The sequence below is a fragment of the Misgurnus anguillicaudatus genome, chromosome 9 (assembly GCF_027580225.2).
Source record: "Misgurnus anguillicaudatus chromosome 9, ASM2758022v2, whole genome shotgun sequence".
Lineage (NCBI taxonomy): Eukaryota > Metazoa > Chordata > Actinopteri > Cypriniformes > Cobitidae > Misgurnus > Misgurnus anguillicaudatus.
This window is the reverse complement of record NC_073345.2, coordinates 22,921,226-22,940,033: the sequence shown is the minus strand read 5'-3', so window position 1 is coordinate 22,940,033 and position 18,808 is coordinate 22,921,226. Positions and strand designations below refer to the sequence as shown.

General features: G+C 40.1%; 2 protein-coding genes across 4 annotated transcripts; one reads left to right on the top strand and one right to left on the bottom strand.

Moving 5' to 3' along the window:
• The first annotated feature begins 159 nt into the window (after window positions 1–159).
• Window positions 160–6,568, top strand: ccdc74b (coiled-coil domain containing 74B). Its single transcript, XM_055180447.2, has 7 exons — window positions 160–592; window positions 1,911–1,952; window positions 2,045–2,162; window positions 2,274–2,493; window positions 2,571–2,671; window positions 6,157–6,213; window positions 6,299–6,568. The coding sequence occupies exons 1-7, from the start codon at window positions 355–357 to the stop codon at window positions 6,441–6,443; spliced, it is 921 nt and encodes a 306-aa protein (XP_055036422.2). The 5' UTR covers window positions 160–354; the 3' UTR covers window positions 6,444–6,568.
• On the bottom strand, window positions 6,463–18,552 carry med15 (mediator complex subunit 15). 3 transcript variants are annotated; one of them, XM_073871320.1, is made up of 18 exons: window positions 18,344–18,551; window positions 17,173–17,260; window positions 17,008–17,059; window positions 16,883–16,906; window positions 16,544–16,696; window positions 16,188–16,450; window positions 15,604–16,029; window positions 14,928–15,071; window positions 11,667–11,774; window positions 11,120–11,238; window positions 10,680–10,813; window positions 8,396–8,530; window positions 8,256–8,319; window positions 8,100–8,166; window positions 7,858–8,013; window positions 7,553–7,724; window positions 6,904–7,002; window positions 6,463–6,779 (listed from the first exon to the last, which is right to left on the bottom strand). In XM_073871320.1, the coding sequence occupies exons 1-18, from the start codon at window positions 18,409–18,411 to the stop codon at window positions 6,643–6,645; spliced, it is 2,409 nt and encodes an 802-aa protein (XP_073727421.1). In that variant the 5' UTR covers window positions 18,412–18,551; the 3' UTR covers window positions 6,463–6,642. The 3 variants fall into 3 exon arrangements, with proteins under 3 accessions (XP_073727421.1, XP_073727422.1, XP_073727423.1); XM_073871321.1 differs by having other exon boundaries at window positions 16,188–16,447; window positions 18,344–18,550; XM_073871322.1 differs by lacking the exon at window positions 11,667–11,774 and having other exon boundaries at window positions 18,344–18,552.
• Between the last annotated feature and the right edge of the window lie 256 nt (window positions 18,553–18,808).

Here is an 18,808-nt window from a genome sequence, read left to right as displayed (position 1 = left end):
TTTTATGGTGAGCGTGTAAAAATAATGAGTGTTTGTGCGACGCTGCGCAGCCCGTTAGCGTATGACATCAAAGTATCGCGAGACTGCTTCGAAAGCAATACTCTCGCGGTACTTTGATGTCACACCCTTACTGTTCGGCGCGGTCCCATGAAACAAGCACAGCCATTGGTCGTTTCTCAATCAGAAGGCTGCAACCTCCGGAGGTCGCATTTCCAGGCTGCATACGTCATCAAGACTTCGTCTTATTTCAGGATATTAACAATTATAAAATTAAATATTATTCTTAGTTAATCGTAAATTGTAGTAATATGCTGTAATTCTTTGTTAACTTAAATAAGCCAGACTTGATGGCGTATGCAGCCTGCATATGCGACCTCAGCAGGCTTGCACTCTCGGATTGAGATACGGCCATTGAAAGTCAGGCGCTCGAGCATGCATGTACATGACGTCGAAGTGAGCAACATGTTTCACAGCGACATGGATTCGCGTGTCGCGTCGCTGCAAAGAAATGTTGACTTTTTGCGAGAGCAGCACAGTGAAACCCTGAGGAAATTACATGATGAAATAGAGTCTTTAAATCGGGAAAATAAAGGTAAATAAATCTCACACTTCCTCAAAATATAAATACCCTACTTTGTCTTATGCCGATAAAGTGCTATAAAGTACACTGTAGTGTACCACATTTAATTAAGGCGGTATTAGAGGGGATAGAATGTGTGATTCAAGCTTTACAGATTTTTGCAACCGCTTATAACCACAGTTTTTATTTATTTTGTATTAGATGTGACTGGACAGAGTGTATATGTAGCAAATACACTTTCTGTACGTGCATTAATGTTTGTTACTGAGGTGCACCTGTTAACAGGTGTATCAGGGGTGATACTCTATAGTAGAGGTTACCTGGTGACCGAGAGTTGCTGAATGAAGAAAATGATAGATGGGCACATGTAACCTCTGTGGGTGGTATGGTTTCACTTTACAGCAGACAAAGGTTTCAGTGTATTGTTTCTGACTGTCAAATGAGATTTGTTTGATTAGATGTTAAAAAAAAGAAGTCTTACAAGATACAATAGAAACATTTTTTTTCTGTACAATAAACCAGAAATGTTTATTAGCTTTTTACAGTCAACACCTTATTTGTGTCTTTATAGAAACTTGTCAAATGGAACCAAAAGAAAATGTATGCAAATTCTAGGCAAAGGGTGACTACACTGAAAATAATATAGTTTTGATTTATGGTGATTTGTTTAGTCACAGCATAATTCCTGGAGTTATGTTTGTGTCATTTCATAGTTTAGATGAGTTTCCTGTTATTCTAAAATGTTGTAATATATTAAAGGTCCGTTTCTTTCTGTGTTTTTGAAGCTTTGATTAAGTTTACAGTGCGCAATATAACGTGTTATTGTTTCACTTTTAAAAAAACGCGGTATTTTAATTTTCACACAGTTTACTTTAAAACGGGCTGATGTCTTCCTTGTTCTATAAAGTCCCTCCTTCAGAAATAAGCATTGAGTTTTGAATGTGTAGCTTGCCGTTAGCTTAGCTGGCGACTGACGTATTCCTGTGGGCGTAGTTTAGAAAAAAACTGTTCTAGTGACGTCATTAAAGCAGGAAGTAGAGGACTGTAGTCCAAACCGGCCGTTCGCTGTAGGCTTTAAAAGGCGAATTCTGTTAAATAAAATGTATTGCCTGGCAGTGAACTTTGAGCTTTATCATTTATCAGGTATTATTTATGCTATTATAGCAACATTACACACTAACTAGAGTTTAAAAATGCGATCAGAAAGAACATGACCTTTAAATGTACACCTCAAAAGTTCATATTAGTATCCAAATGTACATATTGATAGCAATATGCAAGTTAACATAATGCTTCATTTAATACTTTTTCTTCAAATACTGTGGTACAGAGCTGCAGTTTAGGCTGATCATGGAGTCTTCAAAGTCGAGCAGTAAGTGTTAGGTCCCTGTTCTCATTCACATTGTTTATATTAAAACTACACAACATTATCCTGACATACACCATCATTCTGTTACTTCCCAGGGTCCAGACGAAAAATCCAGAGGCGTCAAACAGAGAACCACACATTTCAAACAGACAGAGGAAACTATCCGGAGCAGACCCTGGAGGAGAACCTTTTTCCACAAGGCCCATACCTCAGGTTCTCGGAAAGATATTAACCACATCTGTTATTGCCACGTTTGTTAAGGCCTATGGCTTATATATTTCCTCTCAGCTCGTATTTAAATGTTACATTCTCCTACACCCCCAGCAATCATAATAAATGTAGAGAAGCCAGATCAAATTCCTCGGCTGCCCCCACACCAGACAAGATAGAAGGTCCTTCAGAAGCTGAAGCAGGGTTCATCACTTCTCTGCAGCCCTTAATGATCCAGTATAGCCAATCGGAGCCCCCTCAACCTCCCACCCTAACGGAGTGTGAGGTCATCATACGACAGTTGTATAATGCTAACAGTCTGCAGTCTCAGGAGGTGAGATCAAACAATTTGTTAATATACAATATATGTTTTTTTAAATGATAAATATTTTATTTGAAGTGTGTTCTCAGATCCTGCGTGTGAAAGCTCTTCTCAAAGACTTTGTTTTCAACAAGAAAATCACAGCAGAGAATTACATTTTGACCAAGGCTTATCTTGCAGATGGTAAAAGGTAACGGCTGTTGAACTTTTCAAGAAAATGTCCTACTAATATTTAATGTAAAAATCAAAAGAAAAAAATAAAACTTTGTGACATTATTATCAGGTTCACAAAAATGAGCATCTCACTTCGAAATGAAAAACTGTCATTGTTTTGGAATATTGTGATATTTTTTACAAATGACTGAGCTTATTTTTTTTTTATGTGGCCTCATAATATTTAATCAAAAACACAAATTTCCTTCCCTCCTCGAAATGATCGCTGCGCTTGAAACCGTATACTTCATACTATATGGTATTCGCCTACTATATAGTATGGAAGTAGGAGTTTTCAGACCACTCTTTACTTCTGGTCATATGGTATGGCAGGTGGGCGGGGTCCGGGAAAAGATCGCAGTGATTAGTAATTAGCAACATGACCCAACTTCAAACATTCCAATCAATTCTCAATGAATGAATTTAAGTCCAGCCCTGCCTTTTTTCATTACAGAAACCGTTTCACTCAGATATACGTCACCACAGGAAAAATAAGAAAATCGCTACTTCCGTTTCATGGCGAATTTGGCCCTGTCCCAAATGGCGCACTTCATGTGGACTTTCGGTTTCGTGGCCTTAAATTGCGCGTGCTCGCTTAGTCTACGAGTACGTAGGGTGTCCCATCTGTCCGAAGTGTGCTCATCAGCGCCCCCTTTGCTCCCTTGATCTGTACTGCAGCAGGCTTCACGCACTTTACCAACCCAGAAGTCCTTGCGAAAGAGCAATCAGATGACAGAAGGGAGGAGTTCACACTGATGGGCAACTTCTCTTTCTATTTCCGGCGTGACGCTCGAGTTTGTCCCAAAAAACGACTCGGGTGCGCCCTCGTGGACTCGCGTCAAGGGTCCTTAGGGTCTGCACTACATGATGTCATCAAAGTGTGGACTCTGAGGAAGTCCACAAGTCTGGAGTGTGCCATGTGGGACAGGGCCTTTAAGGCCGTAGTCCATTTTTTGTGTGTACGCCGACCACGCGCAACACAATTTTCGTCATCAGAAAAGTGCGCACCGCTGGATTTTTCAAACCCTGCATAACTTGTACACGTAAGTCGCATATGCGCCTACAGGAGAATATAGTATGGCCCTGTCCCAAATGGCGCACTTCATGTGGACTTTCGGTCTCATGGCCTTAAATTGCGCATGCTCGCTTAGTCTACGAGTCCGTAGGGTGTCCCATCTGTCATTTTTACGCTTCGAAGTGTGCTCATCAGCGCCCCCTTTGAACCCTTCATGCGGTCTTCAGCGAAGCCCGCACTGCAGCAGGCTTTATGCACCTTAGGGCTGCACGATTCAAGCTAGAATGTGAATCACGATTTTTGAGATTCCGATTCTCTCACCTGATTAGCTTTTTTTACAAAAACATTTATTATGCACTTAACTAAAAAAATTTGCTTTTTTTACAAAAACATTTATTATGCACTTAACTAAAAAAAATGTGCTACAGGACTTTCAGTTATAATAACATGTCTTAAAAGTCTCTTTTTCTTATTTTAGACCCCTTAAAATTTAGGAGTAATTTAAAATTTGTTAGTACAAAAAGCACAGGTGCAATTTAACAGTTATCAAACTGGCCAACCTTAAAACTTTAAAAACACTAACGTTAAACCCTTAAAAGACTAAACGATCAACATTTTGAGGCATCAGAGAGAAACGCAGACATGTTCCCCTCGTGCTAAAAACCCTTTCTAATGGGGAACTTGTGGCGGTGACACAGAGTCCGTTTCTCAATCTGAAGGCTGCAGCCTCTCTGGAGGTCGCATTTCTAAACTGCGCATCATAAATACTGTCTTACTTCAGAATATTAACAATTAACGTTATAAAGATGACTAATATTTTTAGTAAATAATAAATTGTTGAAGTATGTTCATGACTTGCGAATGTAATGCTCCGTTAACTCAAATTAACCAGGCTTGATGACGTATACAGCCTGCATATGCGACCTCCGGAGGTTGCAGCCTTCTGATTTAGAAACGCCTAAATAATTTCCTTGCCTTCTTTCGGAACCAATGTTGCTGCATCTTCACTTTCTTTGTCGCCACCAGGATTTTCCACAATGACGCTCGTTTATCCTCTCTTTTTTGTGAAAATTGCCGCCCCAAATCCACCAAGTAAACGACTGTGTTTAGGTCTGCCGCCTTGTTATGTCATGCGAGTGACAGCGGAATGCCGCAAATGAGATGAGAGAGAAGAAAAACGATCGGGTCTGATTGGAGAATGAATAGGGTTTGGGTTTACCCTGTATGAGTGTGTGTTAGCAAGTTTGACTGCTATTCTTGGATTGTAACGTAAATACGTGTCGTGAACACGTGAACGCAGAATCTGAATACAGGGAAATACTGTATATGCAAGTGAATCGCCGTAATTTAAAATGAAGATCGCATATATGTATGAATCGAGATTGTGATTCTTTTTCAATTAATCGTGCAGCCCTATTACCAACCCAGATGTCCTTGCGAAAGGATCAATTAAAGCAATCAGACGACGGAAGGAAGGAGTTCACACTGATGGGCAACTTCTCTTCCTATTTCCGGCGTGACGCTCGAGTCTGTCCCAAAATACGCCCCTGTCTCAAATGGCACACTCCGGACTTATGGACTTCCTCAGAGTCCACACTTTGATGACATGTAGTGCAGACCTTAGTGACCCTTGAAGCAAGTCCACGAGGGAGCACCGGTGGTGTATTTTGGGACGGACTCCAGCATCATGCCGGAAATAGGAAGGTAAGTTGCTCCCATCAGTGTGTACTCCTCCCTTCCGTCATCTGATTGGTCTGATTGCTCTTTCACAAGGACTTCTGGGTTGGTAAAGTGCGTGAAGCAGTGTGGCCTTCACCAAAGACTACAACAAGGGTGCAAACGGGGCGCTGATGAGCACCCTTCGGAGCGTAAAAATGACAGATGGGACAACCTACGGACTTGTAGACTCGGCAAGCACGTGCAATTTAAGGCCACGAGACCGAAAGTCCACATGAAGTGCGCCATTTGGGACAGGGCCTACGATTCCAGTGCACCCTCGTGGACTCGCGTCAAGGGTCCCCAAGGTCTGCACTACATGATGTCATCGAAGTGTGGACTATGAGGAAGTCCAGAAGTCCGGAGTGTGCCATTTGGGACAGGTCCTTTAAGGCTGTAGTCCATTTTGTGTGTCTATGCGGTGTTTCGTCATTAGAAGAGTGCACAGGTACTCCATGTGCACTGTCGGATTTTTTGAAACTTCTTCGTACCTTGTACGCGTAGGTCGCGCATGCACCTACAGGAGAATATAGTATGTAGCCACCGAGATGCATTGGATTTTGTCGCAATGCGCATGTGTCAAGCGTCTGTGTACACGTTCGAGACATAAACTACTATTCCTCTATTACTAATTGTTTGTACTACAATTTCATATTTGAATGACTTTAAATGTTAAAATAAGCCCCGGACATTTCCTGCAATTCACCCAAGATATCTTTTAACCCTGGCAGAACTGACAAGTCAGATAAACTTCCCAAGCTTCCTCTCCAAACATTGCCTAGAGGACTGTAAGTTAAACGCCTGATATATTTTTTTGACATAAATGCCAAAAATTGGATGGTTTCGGAGATGCTACCTTTTTCTCTGTTCCAGTATAAACAGGCCTGCATGTCAGGCTAGCAAAGCAGAGAAAGTGATCCTCCCCGCCCTCACACGCAGCCTGAGCAACAATATAGCAGAAAGACACAGGAGGACTCAGGCTGTGCAAAGACGTCGGTTACAGAGGACTATGCACTAAAGAAACCAGGATGCAGTAGTATTGTACAGAGTGTATTTTATTCATCTAGCAATACACAAACTGTTAAGGCTTCTGTGTAATACACAAGATGTGGACGTAAATAAAAAAAGACAAAGAAACGCAAAGCAAGTCGTCATACATATATTGCCATTGTGCTATGGAGGTGCAAAGATTTTAATGGTTTGCTGTCGGGGACCTCTTAAGCGGCCGAGAGGCAAGCCTGTCTCACGCTTTGGGCCCATGTGTTCAGCAGCGCCGTCACCGAGTGCTTGTCAGGAAGCTGAAGGAGTTTGGATGTCATGTTCTTATGTACAGTCTGCAGGAAAGGGTTGGCATCTGACAACAAGAGGAGGGAGGTAGGAAACTGTTGAGTTAATGTTTCTCAACCTACGAATTTGGATTCTAAGTATCTGCATTTTACCAGACAGTTAAAATAGTTTCTAAGCAGGCTTTGACTCACCATACTGCTGACCATCATCTTCCCAGTGTGGGCTCTGATCGGGGTAATCTGCTGGAATGCTCAACTGAAGAGGAGGAACACTGGGAAGATTTTTATCATCTAGATTGAAAGAGAATACCAAAGTGAACAGTTCATTTATACCTATACGATGGTGCCCAAATGAAAAACTGAAAAATGAATTCAAACACCAAACCTTTGTGCTTAATTGTAAAATCAAATTTTGATGCTCTTAATCTCATAAATAGGCCCTAGGTATATGAGGACATTTACCAAGATTAGACATTTAAAAAACATTACAGGTGTGCATCTTGAGACAAAACAACAGCACTGACTTAAAGGGACACTCCACTTTCTTTGAAAATATGCTCATTTTCTAGCTCCCCTAGAGTTCAGCTGATCTCCGGGTCTGGCGCTAGCACTTTTAGCATAGCCTAGCACAATCCATTGAATCTGATCAGACCGTTAGCATCATGCTAAAAAAATGAGCTTTGATATTTTTCCTATTTATAACTTGACTCTTCTGTAGTTACATCGTGTACAAAGACCGACAGAAAAAACTTGACAATACACATTTCCTGTATTTTCTGGATGTATTCTATTAAAGAGACTGAGACTTTTGCACAGTACTGTATATCCACAGGTAACCTACCTAGTTTGCAAATGAGATGCACCGTTCCATTGTTACTACAGTAGGATGGATCCAGATTGACCAGGAATTTCGAATTGAGCCGAGCCACCTCCCCTTGAAGTATGTTAGGGATCGTCTGCCGGTCGTCATCCTCAAGTTTCCGTTTACGGGACGGAATTGAAGGGCCTGTGATGAGTAAACATCTCATTATTAATATGCAAGAGATCATACCACCGGCATTTTATTGAGCATTCAAATGTATTGCTACTTAAAGTTACTGGGTTGGATGAAAAACATTGCCAACCCAGCAGTTGATCTTACGTGATCGGCGGTCCATGAATTGCCGTCATAGCAGGAGCAAATGTGCGGTAAAGTGAATGGTTGAAAACGGGGGATCGAATATTGGCCATGACGGCATCCAGAAGAGGCTGGCACAGGTACTGCTTTTTAGTACAGGGCACTGATGGAGGGGGCGGAGTCGGCTGGAAAATCACAATGTGACCATTTTCAAAAAAGTTAATAAAAACAAGCAACACAAATCCCAAGTTTGAAGTTTGTGTAAACTCACCACAGCCATATCATTCTTCAGCTTTTCTAAAGCGATTTCACACTTTTGTAGGGTCTTAAGAGGACACCTAGTGGTAAGCAACAGGAATACAAAATAAACCAAAGCAAAGGCGAAAATGCAACACATGGTCTGTGTTAAATAAACCCGTTTTCCTACCGTGTGTTGGGATCAGTCAGGATATTAAGTAAACTTTTCATTTTGCTCAGATCCTTTTTCCTATCTGTAAAAAAACACAAATGTGAGTTAAAACCGCGGTCTAGTGACAGCAAGAACACCAGAAGACAAATTTCATATACCTTCATTTTTGTCTATTTTGTTGATCATTCTGCGCAGTGGCTCAATATATTTTGACAACTGCTTTAGTTTGTCCATGTATAGTTGATCTTCAGATTGAGAGGTGCCTGCTGGACTCATTACTGAGCCTGGATTGCCTGTAGTATTTATAAAACAGCTTTGAATTATAAATTTTTTAGAAGTTACTTGACTAAGCCCTACAGATGTTACCATTAAGAACGAAGTAAACAGCATTTGATCATCTCTTAATTATTTGTGTTGATATTAACTGTAACTAATGGTGTCACGATTTCAGTTTTAAATAGAAATCAATCGAAATGAAGTCACAACCTCGAACTTTGAATAAAAAAATGGAATCGTCGATGCTGCCACGCTCCCATGTCACATCGGTTGGCTTGCCAAGCGGGGAAAAAAACAAGTTTTGAGTGCTGCGAGTCAACCTCCTTTAACTTCGCTAGCTACAGCCAGTCAAAAGATAGCATGACAGATGCAGGAGACACCACGTGAGCTGCAGTTTACATGGGAAACAAAAAACAGCAAGCACCTCCCGCCTTCAGCTGAACTCAGCAGAACGTCGTCTGTGACAGGAGCGGTCATTTCTCTGAACTGAGATCTGTTTAAGTTTCACAACAGCTTAAGAGTTATGAAAACAGCATTTATACATGACTTATTGTGGCATCCACCTGTTTCTTGACGTAAATATGGGCACCGCCATCTTTGAGGTTTCCTGTTTATGACTTCCGGTGAGGCACTAAAGCTAATGGTAGTCTATTGCGAAGGACACAAGTGTGCCGTTTGACTGGCTGTTTAATGTTTATTATGAAATGCAGGAAGATCGACATAATTTATGCAGTTAGGGGTTGCCATAATAGCTAATACAAACGCATTAAATCTCTACAAAACATTTGTTTTAACCATAATCCATGCACAAGAACTGAATGTGTATGTGGCGCACATGCACTCATGATCTGTATTTACAAATCCATCCAGTAAAACCTTTCATAGAAATTGCCAGTAAACAATCAATACAATAATTGTTTAAAAACAACTAATTGTTTAAAAACAACTAATATTATGCTGATAAAAATATGCTGATTTAGCGGATTTATTTATTCTGCTACTTTCTATTATTACAAAAATGCGATTACAGTACAGAATATATATGACATAATCTGCTTAGTTAATTTTTATAATAGTGTTGTGTTTGCACCTTGTTTGTTATGTTTTAAATGGAAAAGCAAATATACTTTAAAAAGTAAGCAAATCATTTCATAAGCTCCACCTTCATGTCTCCACCTAGTGCGTAAGAAGTGATGTAATAATAATTTCGTAAAACGAAAACAATACTCAATACATGTAGTAGTTTAATATGTTTACTATGTTTTGTTCAAATAACTTACAATTGGTTGAATTAGACAGATACTGCTGTGTCGGACCGTGTGAAGCTTGACTTGTCGCCATATAAACAAGTCTATTAAAAATTGTTGTTTAAAAAAAAACTCACACCAGAGGGACAGTTATGCCATTTTAAACCAGACCCTGAAAAGTTAAAAACACGAAGTCTTGGTAAATTCCATGTACAAACACTCGACTGACTTTCCTATTGTAAAGATACTGGTATGTCTCTGTGCTCTTATATTTGCGCATTGAAGACGTGTCACCTCCGATCAACAAAACGAAATTATTAAATATATCTTCATATATCAAGCCACTTCTTAATTTCATTCTCACACTGGTTTTATGCGTGCTCCCACTACACTGTTTTCTACCGGCTGGCTATTGAACCGAAAGTCTCGGACCGGAACGGAAATACGTCACATCACTTACTTCTGCGGTCGAGAAACAGGTGGATAGTCTCACAATCTCGTCTGACGGTAATAAAAGCGCGTTTTTAAGGTGCCAAGTAATGACAGGGATGTTCATCGTTTTATCAGGTATGTGCGTGTACCATATTTTTGCACTGGCAGCACGACTAACATGGCAGTTATCTCCAGGTTCAAGTCAGATATTATATTTCATAAAAGTCTAGGCTAAAAATGGCATAGCATTTTTTTGCTTCAAAAAAAAAAAAAGTAAAAACCGAGAATCAAATCGAATCGTGACCTTAGACTCGAAAATGTTATTGAATCGAGACACAATCTCTTCTATATGTATAAAAACAACATAAACGCTGTCCTGTACTCAGATAAATGGCCTCTGTCATTATGTAATTCCCACATCCCATCCCAAATTAGTTTTTTCTCACTAAATAAATAGAATTAATAATAGTAATAATATTTATTGTACCTGGGGTGTTGAGTGGTCCAGGTGAAGGTACCTGGAGGGGGTAACTCTGTGGGGTGCGAGCAGAAGCTGGACTCTGGGATGGTTGAGGAGAGGGACTGGGTTGGAATCCTCCAGGGGAAGGTGTTGGACCAGAGCTGGAGGGAATAACAGATGACTTCATTTACATTTATACATTTGGCAGATGCTTTTATTCAAATCAACTAACATTGCATTTGTAGGAGTTCCCCTTTACATTTTTGGGAGAGTATTTAACACCTGAAAAAGCATGTCTTATTCCCTACGCTCATCTTGGTTGATTGCATTGGTCATGTCAGTAAAACACCCGCAGAAATGTTCACTCCCATCTGGGCTTTATTAAAATCGGCCTGTTTCTGCAATCAAAATATTAGTACTAAATTTGGAATACATTACATCATCTATGCCTTTGCAGCCATTTCTACCTGACAGAGTTCGGTTGAGAGGAGGGAGGCTGGGGGGACGGCTGAGGCTGGGGAGGAGGCGGCATAGACTGGGGCGTCTGCACCTGAACTGGTGATGGTGAGGACATCATTTGCTGACCCTTTAAAAATGACAGGAGAGATGAGAAATTAAAATAGATTCAACGTGACCATATCTGAAAAGGAGATATAGTGGTAAAGATCAGCCTGCTTTGAGTGTACAGTGCCAGTAGATGGCGCTATGTAACCAACAGAAAGTTGCTCCATTGTAGCATTCAGTGGCTCAAATATTGTCCATTTAAACAAGAAGTTTAATTTCAGATGAAATGCAACCCGTGTCATAATTTACGATGCCCTAGATGCTTATGATAATTTTTAAATAAATGTTACTCATTGTGAAACTGGTTGGGGGTGGTTAGTGGTAAAGGGAGGCAGCTGAGGCTGAATTACCGACGGTCTTCGTGTGGGAGAGCTCTAGTGTAAAGCCACAGACGTTTGCACCCGCTAGGTTGCAGTGTGGCGACCCAGCGCTCAGCCCTGCGGTAAATACCTGTGGCATTTGCTGTCCTCCCATGGCAACGGGGTTTTGAGGAGCGGCAGGGTTCGGGGTGGCGCGGGGCAACCGGGGTGGAATTTGCATCCCAGGACGGGGCATCATCTTTGAGGAGGACAGAGGGGACAACAGACATGTCACAAGCAAAACAATAAATGCAGTGCATTAGCAGACATGAGAGGAAGCACATGCAACAATGCAAACAGAAACAGATACGACTCATCTGCAAGCACTGATGCCTGACACATACACTCGCATTCAATTATGCAAAACGGGGGGAAAATAAAAACAAAATGACGTGGCAGTGTAATGATCCTCTACTGCCATTCTAAGAGCACTTAACAACACTAGTTGTCAAGATGAAGTACACAATGGATTTCATGCTTAATGTTTTCATGTACCAGAACCATGCAAGCCAAGGAGAGATGCAATGGGTGTATCTGTGTCTCCAAAAAGCCTTTCCGCTCAAGTAAAACTATAAATGGTTTTCCAGAGGGGAGGGGAATGACTTTTTTATCAAGAGACCGTAAACCCCTCCCTGCAAAATGTTTTTTGAGAAAACATCTAAAATGCACACAGACTATGCTCCATTTATTTTCTAACCTAAAAAGAAATGCATTTCTGAGCTCTTCTGGTCAGGTGCATGCAGAAAGGGCATGTGGGTTTTAAATCAGCAAGCATGCAGTCACGCTGTTAGCTGCACAAACAGGCATAATGCAAATGAGATTGAAAGTAACACTATTCAAACTTTCCGTTCAATTGTATACTACAGCATTAGCAAAGAGTTAACCCTATTAACACCATACCATCTCTGGTGTAGTGTAAACCAGGGCCACATGTATGGGACAAGGTGAATGAAAGCAACATGAAGCAAAATGTTATCCAGCGAATACTCGTAGATGGGAGGGCCATTTTGGGGGGACAGATCTTTGCTTAAACAGGACATATAGTACAAGCTTATCGTATACTCTAATCTATCTTTATCATAAACAGGATGTACTAGTACTACAACGCAAATAAAACAGAAGCAACCACTGTTGGAAAACTGGAGGTAAAGGTAACTTCACTACACTTTTTAGCAGGGTCATGTTCTCTATACTATATTTTAGATAATCGGTATATATAATTGTATGTCGGTTTATATCATTGAACTGATGGGGAAAACGATTTTAAAAAAAAATTAAGTAAGAAAATCATGAATACAGCATGACCTTGACATTTTGTTCCCAATAAAACTAGTATGGTTTGTAAAAAAGACAATATTTGAAATTGAATATAATAACAAAAGAAATGCTATTATTTACAAATCTATATTAGGGCCTCCCGATACTCTTTGTTAGTAACAATTTTTTAAAGGTTAGCTTGAATAGAGTTTGCTAAACTACTTTAAACAAGATTTTTATTTTTTTTACATCGCCATAAAAAATTGGGGGGCTTTTATTATGAAGCCTTAAGTATATCTTGTAACTTGTTTAAATAACTCTTTCCCCGACAGTATTTTGCCAGCCAGCGCCAGCATTTTTTTTTTTTCACAAAAGTTCAATGCCTTCCAGTTTTTTCTTTAAATATATAAACATACAATATATCAAATAAAAGAACAGACACTCTGGTTTAAAAAAAAAAAAAAATTATCCTACCTTTATTTGTTCTCTTTTTATCACCTCTCAAAAATACCAAATTTTGAGCAAACGCTGAGATAATTTTATTTGTGTAAAGGACTTTTAATAGAGACCAGATTCAGAGAGATTCTCAAAACATACATGGGCCGTTTCTCAATGTCAAGGACACTTCCTTGGCAGGACTAGTCCTTAGAAGTCACTTCCTTCAGAGGCTAGGCGAGGCTGCTCTTAAGCATTCAGAGAACACGTAAATGGAACAGGCTAGCAAGTGCACGTCATTGCGTCAATGAAAGGTGTGCTTTCAGCGCTGTGCGCATACGATTGTGGGTGATTTCAGCCCGCAAAGAACGCGAAAAATCCACATGTGCATCCTTTCTTGTATATGGGATATTTCTCGAACGGACGTCGATGACGTAGCATCCTTGAAATTCTGGCTTCCGAGGATCCTTCCTTGACATTGAGAAATGGCTATGGAGTTTGCCTGAAAGGGATACTTCCTGGTTTTATACGTTTGGTAAAAGTGCCACCTGGTGGATAATGGTGGAAATACAGATTGCCGGAAAAACTAGTCATTGGCAGGAAAGCGTTTCCTCTTAATTGACGAGTTAACTTGTTTGAAGTAGATTACTCTTTCCCTGCCATTGACAAGATTTTTATCTTTTTTTTTAAATCACAGTAAAAAATTAAAATGCATTTTTGGGGGCTTTTATTTTGAAGCCTTAACAGTACATTCACACGGGACGGAAGCTTTCATGCTTAACGGAAGGCTTGTCTGAAGCGTGGCCAACAGCCAATCACAGTGGCCGCAACACATGTGTCGGTCTTTCATAAACATAATTGTCTGGCTCTGCCTAGGTTATTTGCATAAGGCGATCTGATTGGCTGACCACGCGTTGCCGCTTGAAAAGTTGAGAAATGTTCAACTTCTGCCGCGAACAACAGCAGTGACGCAATTCAGTTTGGCAACGCATGACGTCACTCATTAAAAGTGAATGGGAAGCGTCAACGCTTACGCCCTGTGTGAACGTACCGCAAGTATATCTATAAATTAGTGTGCACGTTTTCGGGTTTAAAAGACATAGGCATTCAAAAGTACAGACTCAAACTTCTGCCAATATGGATTAATAATTTTTCTCATCAGATTCCAGTCCGTAATGCTATTGGCTATTTTTAAAGTGGAGGAGCCACTTTGTGAGTTCCAGCTGGTAGCCAGGGTATAGCTACATGACTGAGATACTAAACATACCAGACTAGTTCTGTGTGTTACAAGGTAGTTGTTACAGTGTTCAGGGTGGTATTAACCATCTTGTTTAAGTAAAAAAGTACACTGGAGTACACAGTTTATGAGACAGTCATACTTTTAAATAAAAATTGCTTTTGGCAACACTAGCGTAGACATTATAATTTTTTAAAACAAGCGAGGTCTGCCGCTGTGGCACACAAAAAAACATTGTAGAAAAAGTATAATCCTTTTTTGTTATTTGGTCTTTGTGCATAACATTACGTTCAACAGGCAAGGAATAAGTAGTTTTGACATTCACAAAAAAACTCACATCAACAAGTGTTGTTTTGGTAGCATGCATTCACTCCAAGCCAAGTTGCTCATCTCAGTTCTCAACACAGTTTGCTCTGTGCTTACCTGACCGGGAACAGCGGAGAGCTGGGCCGCCTGCTGGATCTGCTGCTGCTGCTGTTGTTGTTGTTGCTGCTGCTGCTGTTGCTGCAGTTGCTGTTGCAGTTGCTGTTGATGTTGTTGATGGTGCTGCTGCTGCAAACCTCTTGCCTGATTAAATTAGATACACACACAAACAGGAACATCTATAAGCAACTAAATACCTGTTAATTTCCATCTTGGTGACCCGATTAGCGTTCGGCATTAAATACAGCTGTAAACGGAATAAATAATGTTTCATCAAAGATGCATTTAGAGACACTGCTTTTGTAGTGTAAATAACCCACCCTAGACAATACCGAAAGAGTGTATGCTCACCTGTCAATCAATCATTGTGCTAAAAAGAGTCAACTTTAAAAAGTGCCCATATCTTGGCTTTGCATGACATCAACAGGCATTTGATACAGATTTTGTTCAAATTCATTTCACTCAAAACATCCAATTTATGGTAAAAGTACATTTAAAAGCAAGTGTGCTTGACTTTCTGTGGAGCACTGGTTAAAACAGCAAATTCTCTGGATTTGTTAAAAAACATCTTGGATAATGCAAGTACATGTATGAACAAAATATGTAAAACTGCGATACTGGTTTTTGAATATTTTAATGCCTTTAACTGTGTTCTGTTCGGGCAGTTGTTCTTTACCTGGAGCGCTTGTTGGATCTTTAACTGTTGTTGCTGCTGCAGCGAGTTGATTGATTGATGCTGTCCTTGGGGCATTTGTCCTAAAGACTGCTGCACCAAAACCTGCTGCTGCGAGTGAGGCGGCATCTGACCTGCTTGAGCTTGGGCCAGTGCTTGGGCCTGTGCTTGGGCTTGACCTTGTGCTTGAGCCTGAACTTGGGCTTGAAGCTGCTGCTGCTGCTGCTGTTGTTGTTGTTGTTGCAAATGCTGGGCCTGAGCTTGAGCCTGGGCCTGTGCTTGGGCCTGTGCTTGGGCTTGAGCCTGTGCTTGGGCCTGCGCTTGGGCCTGAGCCTGTTGTTGTTGTTGTTGTTGCTGTTGTTGTTGCTGTTGCTGCAGTTGCTGCTGCAATTGTACTAACTGCTGCTGTTGGATTCTGCTTTGGTGCAACTGTAAATAAATCCATCAAAACAAATACTCAATGTTAATATTAGCAGCCAGGCTCTGTCTTAATCTTGAATGTTCTCTTAAAGGTGCCCGGTGTGTTTTTTATTATTATTATTATTATTATTATTATTATTCAGTATTAACATTTCCATTACTGTTACCTGGTTCTGTTGCTGCTGAGTCTGAGCCTGCTGCTGTTGCTGATTAGGATGTTGCAGTTGTTGATTCTGATGGTGCTGCTGTTGCTGTTGCTGTTGGAGTTGCTGGAGTTGCTTCATTTGATGTAACTGCTGCATATTCTGCTGCATAGTATTCTGCTGCATAGCTGCTTGCTGCGAAGGCTGCATGGTTGCTTGCTGCTGTGGCTGAAACTGCTGAAACTGAATGGACTGCTGCATCATCTGCATCGGTCCAGCAGACCCTGCTGGGGTTAACATTGCATCAGTTCCCAACTTCCTATGGCTCAACTGCTACAGTGTGGGACTAGCAACACCAAGGCAACAGATATTAAACATACCGGACTGCTGGCCGCCTGCTACTCCCTGCATGGCATGCTGACCCATCTGCATTTGCCCCATGGGCCCCATACCAGTTGGACGTGGTCCAATGCCAATGACACCTGGTCCACCTCCACTCACTCCTGTCAAATTCTGGAGGGCATTCATGGGATCTAAAATATAAAACATGATCTGTTAAAATAATTTTATAAATTAGCAGAAAATGATACTTTTTTTTTTTTTGAAGCAGAAAATGATACTTGATTGATGATACCTTGATACTTTAATGCAAGAACTATATTTAGGGATTAATTTATTATACTACTGTTTTTGCTGTAAGCAAGCGAGATTTGACTTACCAGGACCCCCTTGTGCCTTTTTATCTGCAATAGAAAGAAATGTGATCAAAACACAGTTCAACATCGAAGAAAAACAGCATGTAAAATTTAATTCTATATCAAAACATAGTGGACTGTCAACTTACGAACATCTCTGAAATGAATTATCAGCCTCGCAACCAAAGACAAATACTCCTCCTGTCAAAAGCGGCCATTTGCATCTTGTTAATTTATTTATTACTGTCATTGCTTTTAAAAATCAGATGAACAAAACAGTAACTTTGGAAGACAACATCGCAACCAGTACTTACTCTGGTCTTTGCCTTGATATATACATGATTTTCCATGTCAGAACTGGACTTATTATGAGCAGTTCCTGCTTTTCTCATGGCTTCCTCTCTAAAACACCACAAAACAGAAGTGCAGGTTTGATGAATATAGATGACAGAAAAAGCTCATCTCTATGACATAATGAGTTCATGATTCCTTATGATCATGTTCTTATATACACACGTCACTTTCATGTTTCACTTTCGCTTATGTGTCCCACCTGAATGTAATAGCACTTAAAAACACGGCCAGAATAGGCTAAGATTTATCAAACAAACTGCCAAATATGAGTAGTTTTATAAACTGGGCTATATTGCAAAGCCCCACATGGGTGCTGTTATATTTGCAACTAATATGAAATATTAATGAATAAAATGAGCTCTTAACACCCAACTTCAAAACCTGATACAGTTATTATATTTCAATCTATGTATGTGATGGTATACCAACAGCTAATAAAGTAAACATATAGGTCAGGCACTTATTTCAAACATATTTCATCCATTTGTTTACTGTGTTATATCCTCGTGTGCTTTATTTACGAATGATGATATACCTTTATATTATTTGTCATATATTAACGTTCTCTTTAAAAAAAAGAACATAAATGTCGCTTGATATACATTCCAAGTGACAAAACAATTGCCCTTTAATAAAAATAATATTCTAACGTTAGATAAAAATTATGTATCTAACGTTAACGCTGTTCTGTTGTAACTGTCAATCAAACAATCGTGTGCAGGTTACTGAAAACAAAGTATTATTAGAGGGTCTTATAATAAACTAAAAATCACAAGTGTGACCTATTAAACCGAGTTTGTTTTATTTTAACGCCAGTGAGTATTATTTCTTCACTCATGGGCTCATGTTTAATGATGCTAGCTTTATTTTAGCTAACGACACAGCTCAATAAGTACCATACGCGAAAGTATTTCACTCAGTGAACATCACAATTTACTTTTACTAGATACCAGATTATCTACTTCCACTGAAAAACCAAAGTTTACAGTGTTTTACATACTATGTTGGTCTGTTGAGCATCAGCTAACGTTAGTTAGCGGCTACCTAGCTAGCACCACTGTTCCCGTGCGCGTGACCGTAATCGCCGCAGAAACGCATCCAAACAAATATAATTTAATGGAAAAGACTTACATTTGAGCCACTACTTTCTGTCTGAAGGCTGTGCTCCTCCAGTCGCTGTCAGAACCTGGGACATCCATTACAGATAACGTTGAATAACGTTGAACAAGCCGTTTTTAAGTTTCAGGTAATGATGGACGCGTTCGGAACACTGATTCGTGAAGCTTTGAATCATTTAGGAATCATTTGTTTCGAATCAGTCAAGTCTCTCCAACAGCGTCTGTCTACGGAAAGAGAGGGGCGTAACAGCACCTTTTCTGTTATGTGAAATGTATTCAGATTTCAGTGTGGGTTGAATGTGTATAATGTAGGTTGAATAAAGTAAACTGATTTAGGTGGTTTGGTCTGATCTGTCTAAATAAAACGGATGCTATACATTACGTAACATAAAACACATAATATCCGCATTTTATTTAATGGCATTGTTAATTAAATTCAGTAAATTACATAATAGTGAAAATAATTGCAACACAGCCC

Coding starts and splice junctions, on each gene's coding strand:
- ccdc74b (XM_055180447.2), top strand. CDS start 355: ATGCAGCCTGCATATGCGACCTCAGCAGGCTTGCACTCTCGGATTGAG. Junction 2,163..2,273: donor CCACAAGGCCCATACCTCAG/GTTCTCGGAAAG, acceptor CTACACCCCCAG/CAATCATAATAAATGTAGAG. Junction 2,672..6,156: donor TATCTTGCAGATGGTAAAAG/GTAACGGCTGTT, acceptor TAACCCTGGCAG/AACTGACAAGTCAGATAAAC.
- med15 (XM_073871320.1), bottom strand. CDS start 18,411: ATGGATGTCCCAGGTTCTGACAGCGACTGGAGGAGCACAGCCTTCAGA. Junction 8,014..8,099: donor TGAAGAATGATATGGCTGTG/GTGAGTTTACAC, acceptor GTGATTTTCCAG/CCGACTCCGCCCCCTCCATC. Junction 7,003..7,552: donor GCATCTCATTTGCAAACTAG/GTAGGTTACCTG, acceptor CTTTCAATCTAG/ATGATAAAAATCTTCCCAGT.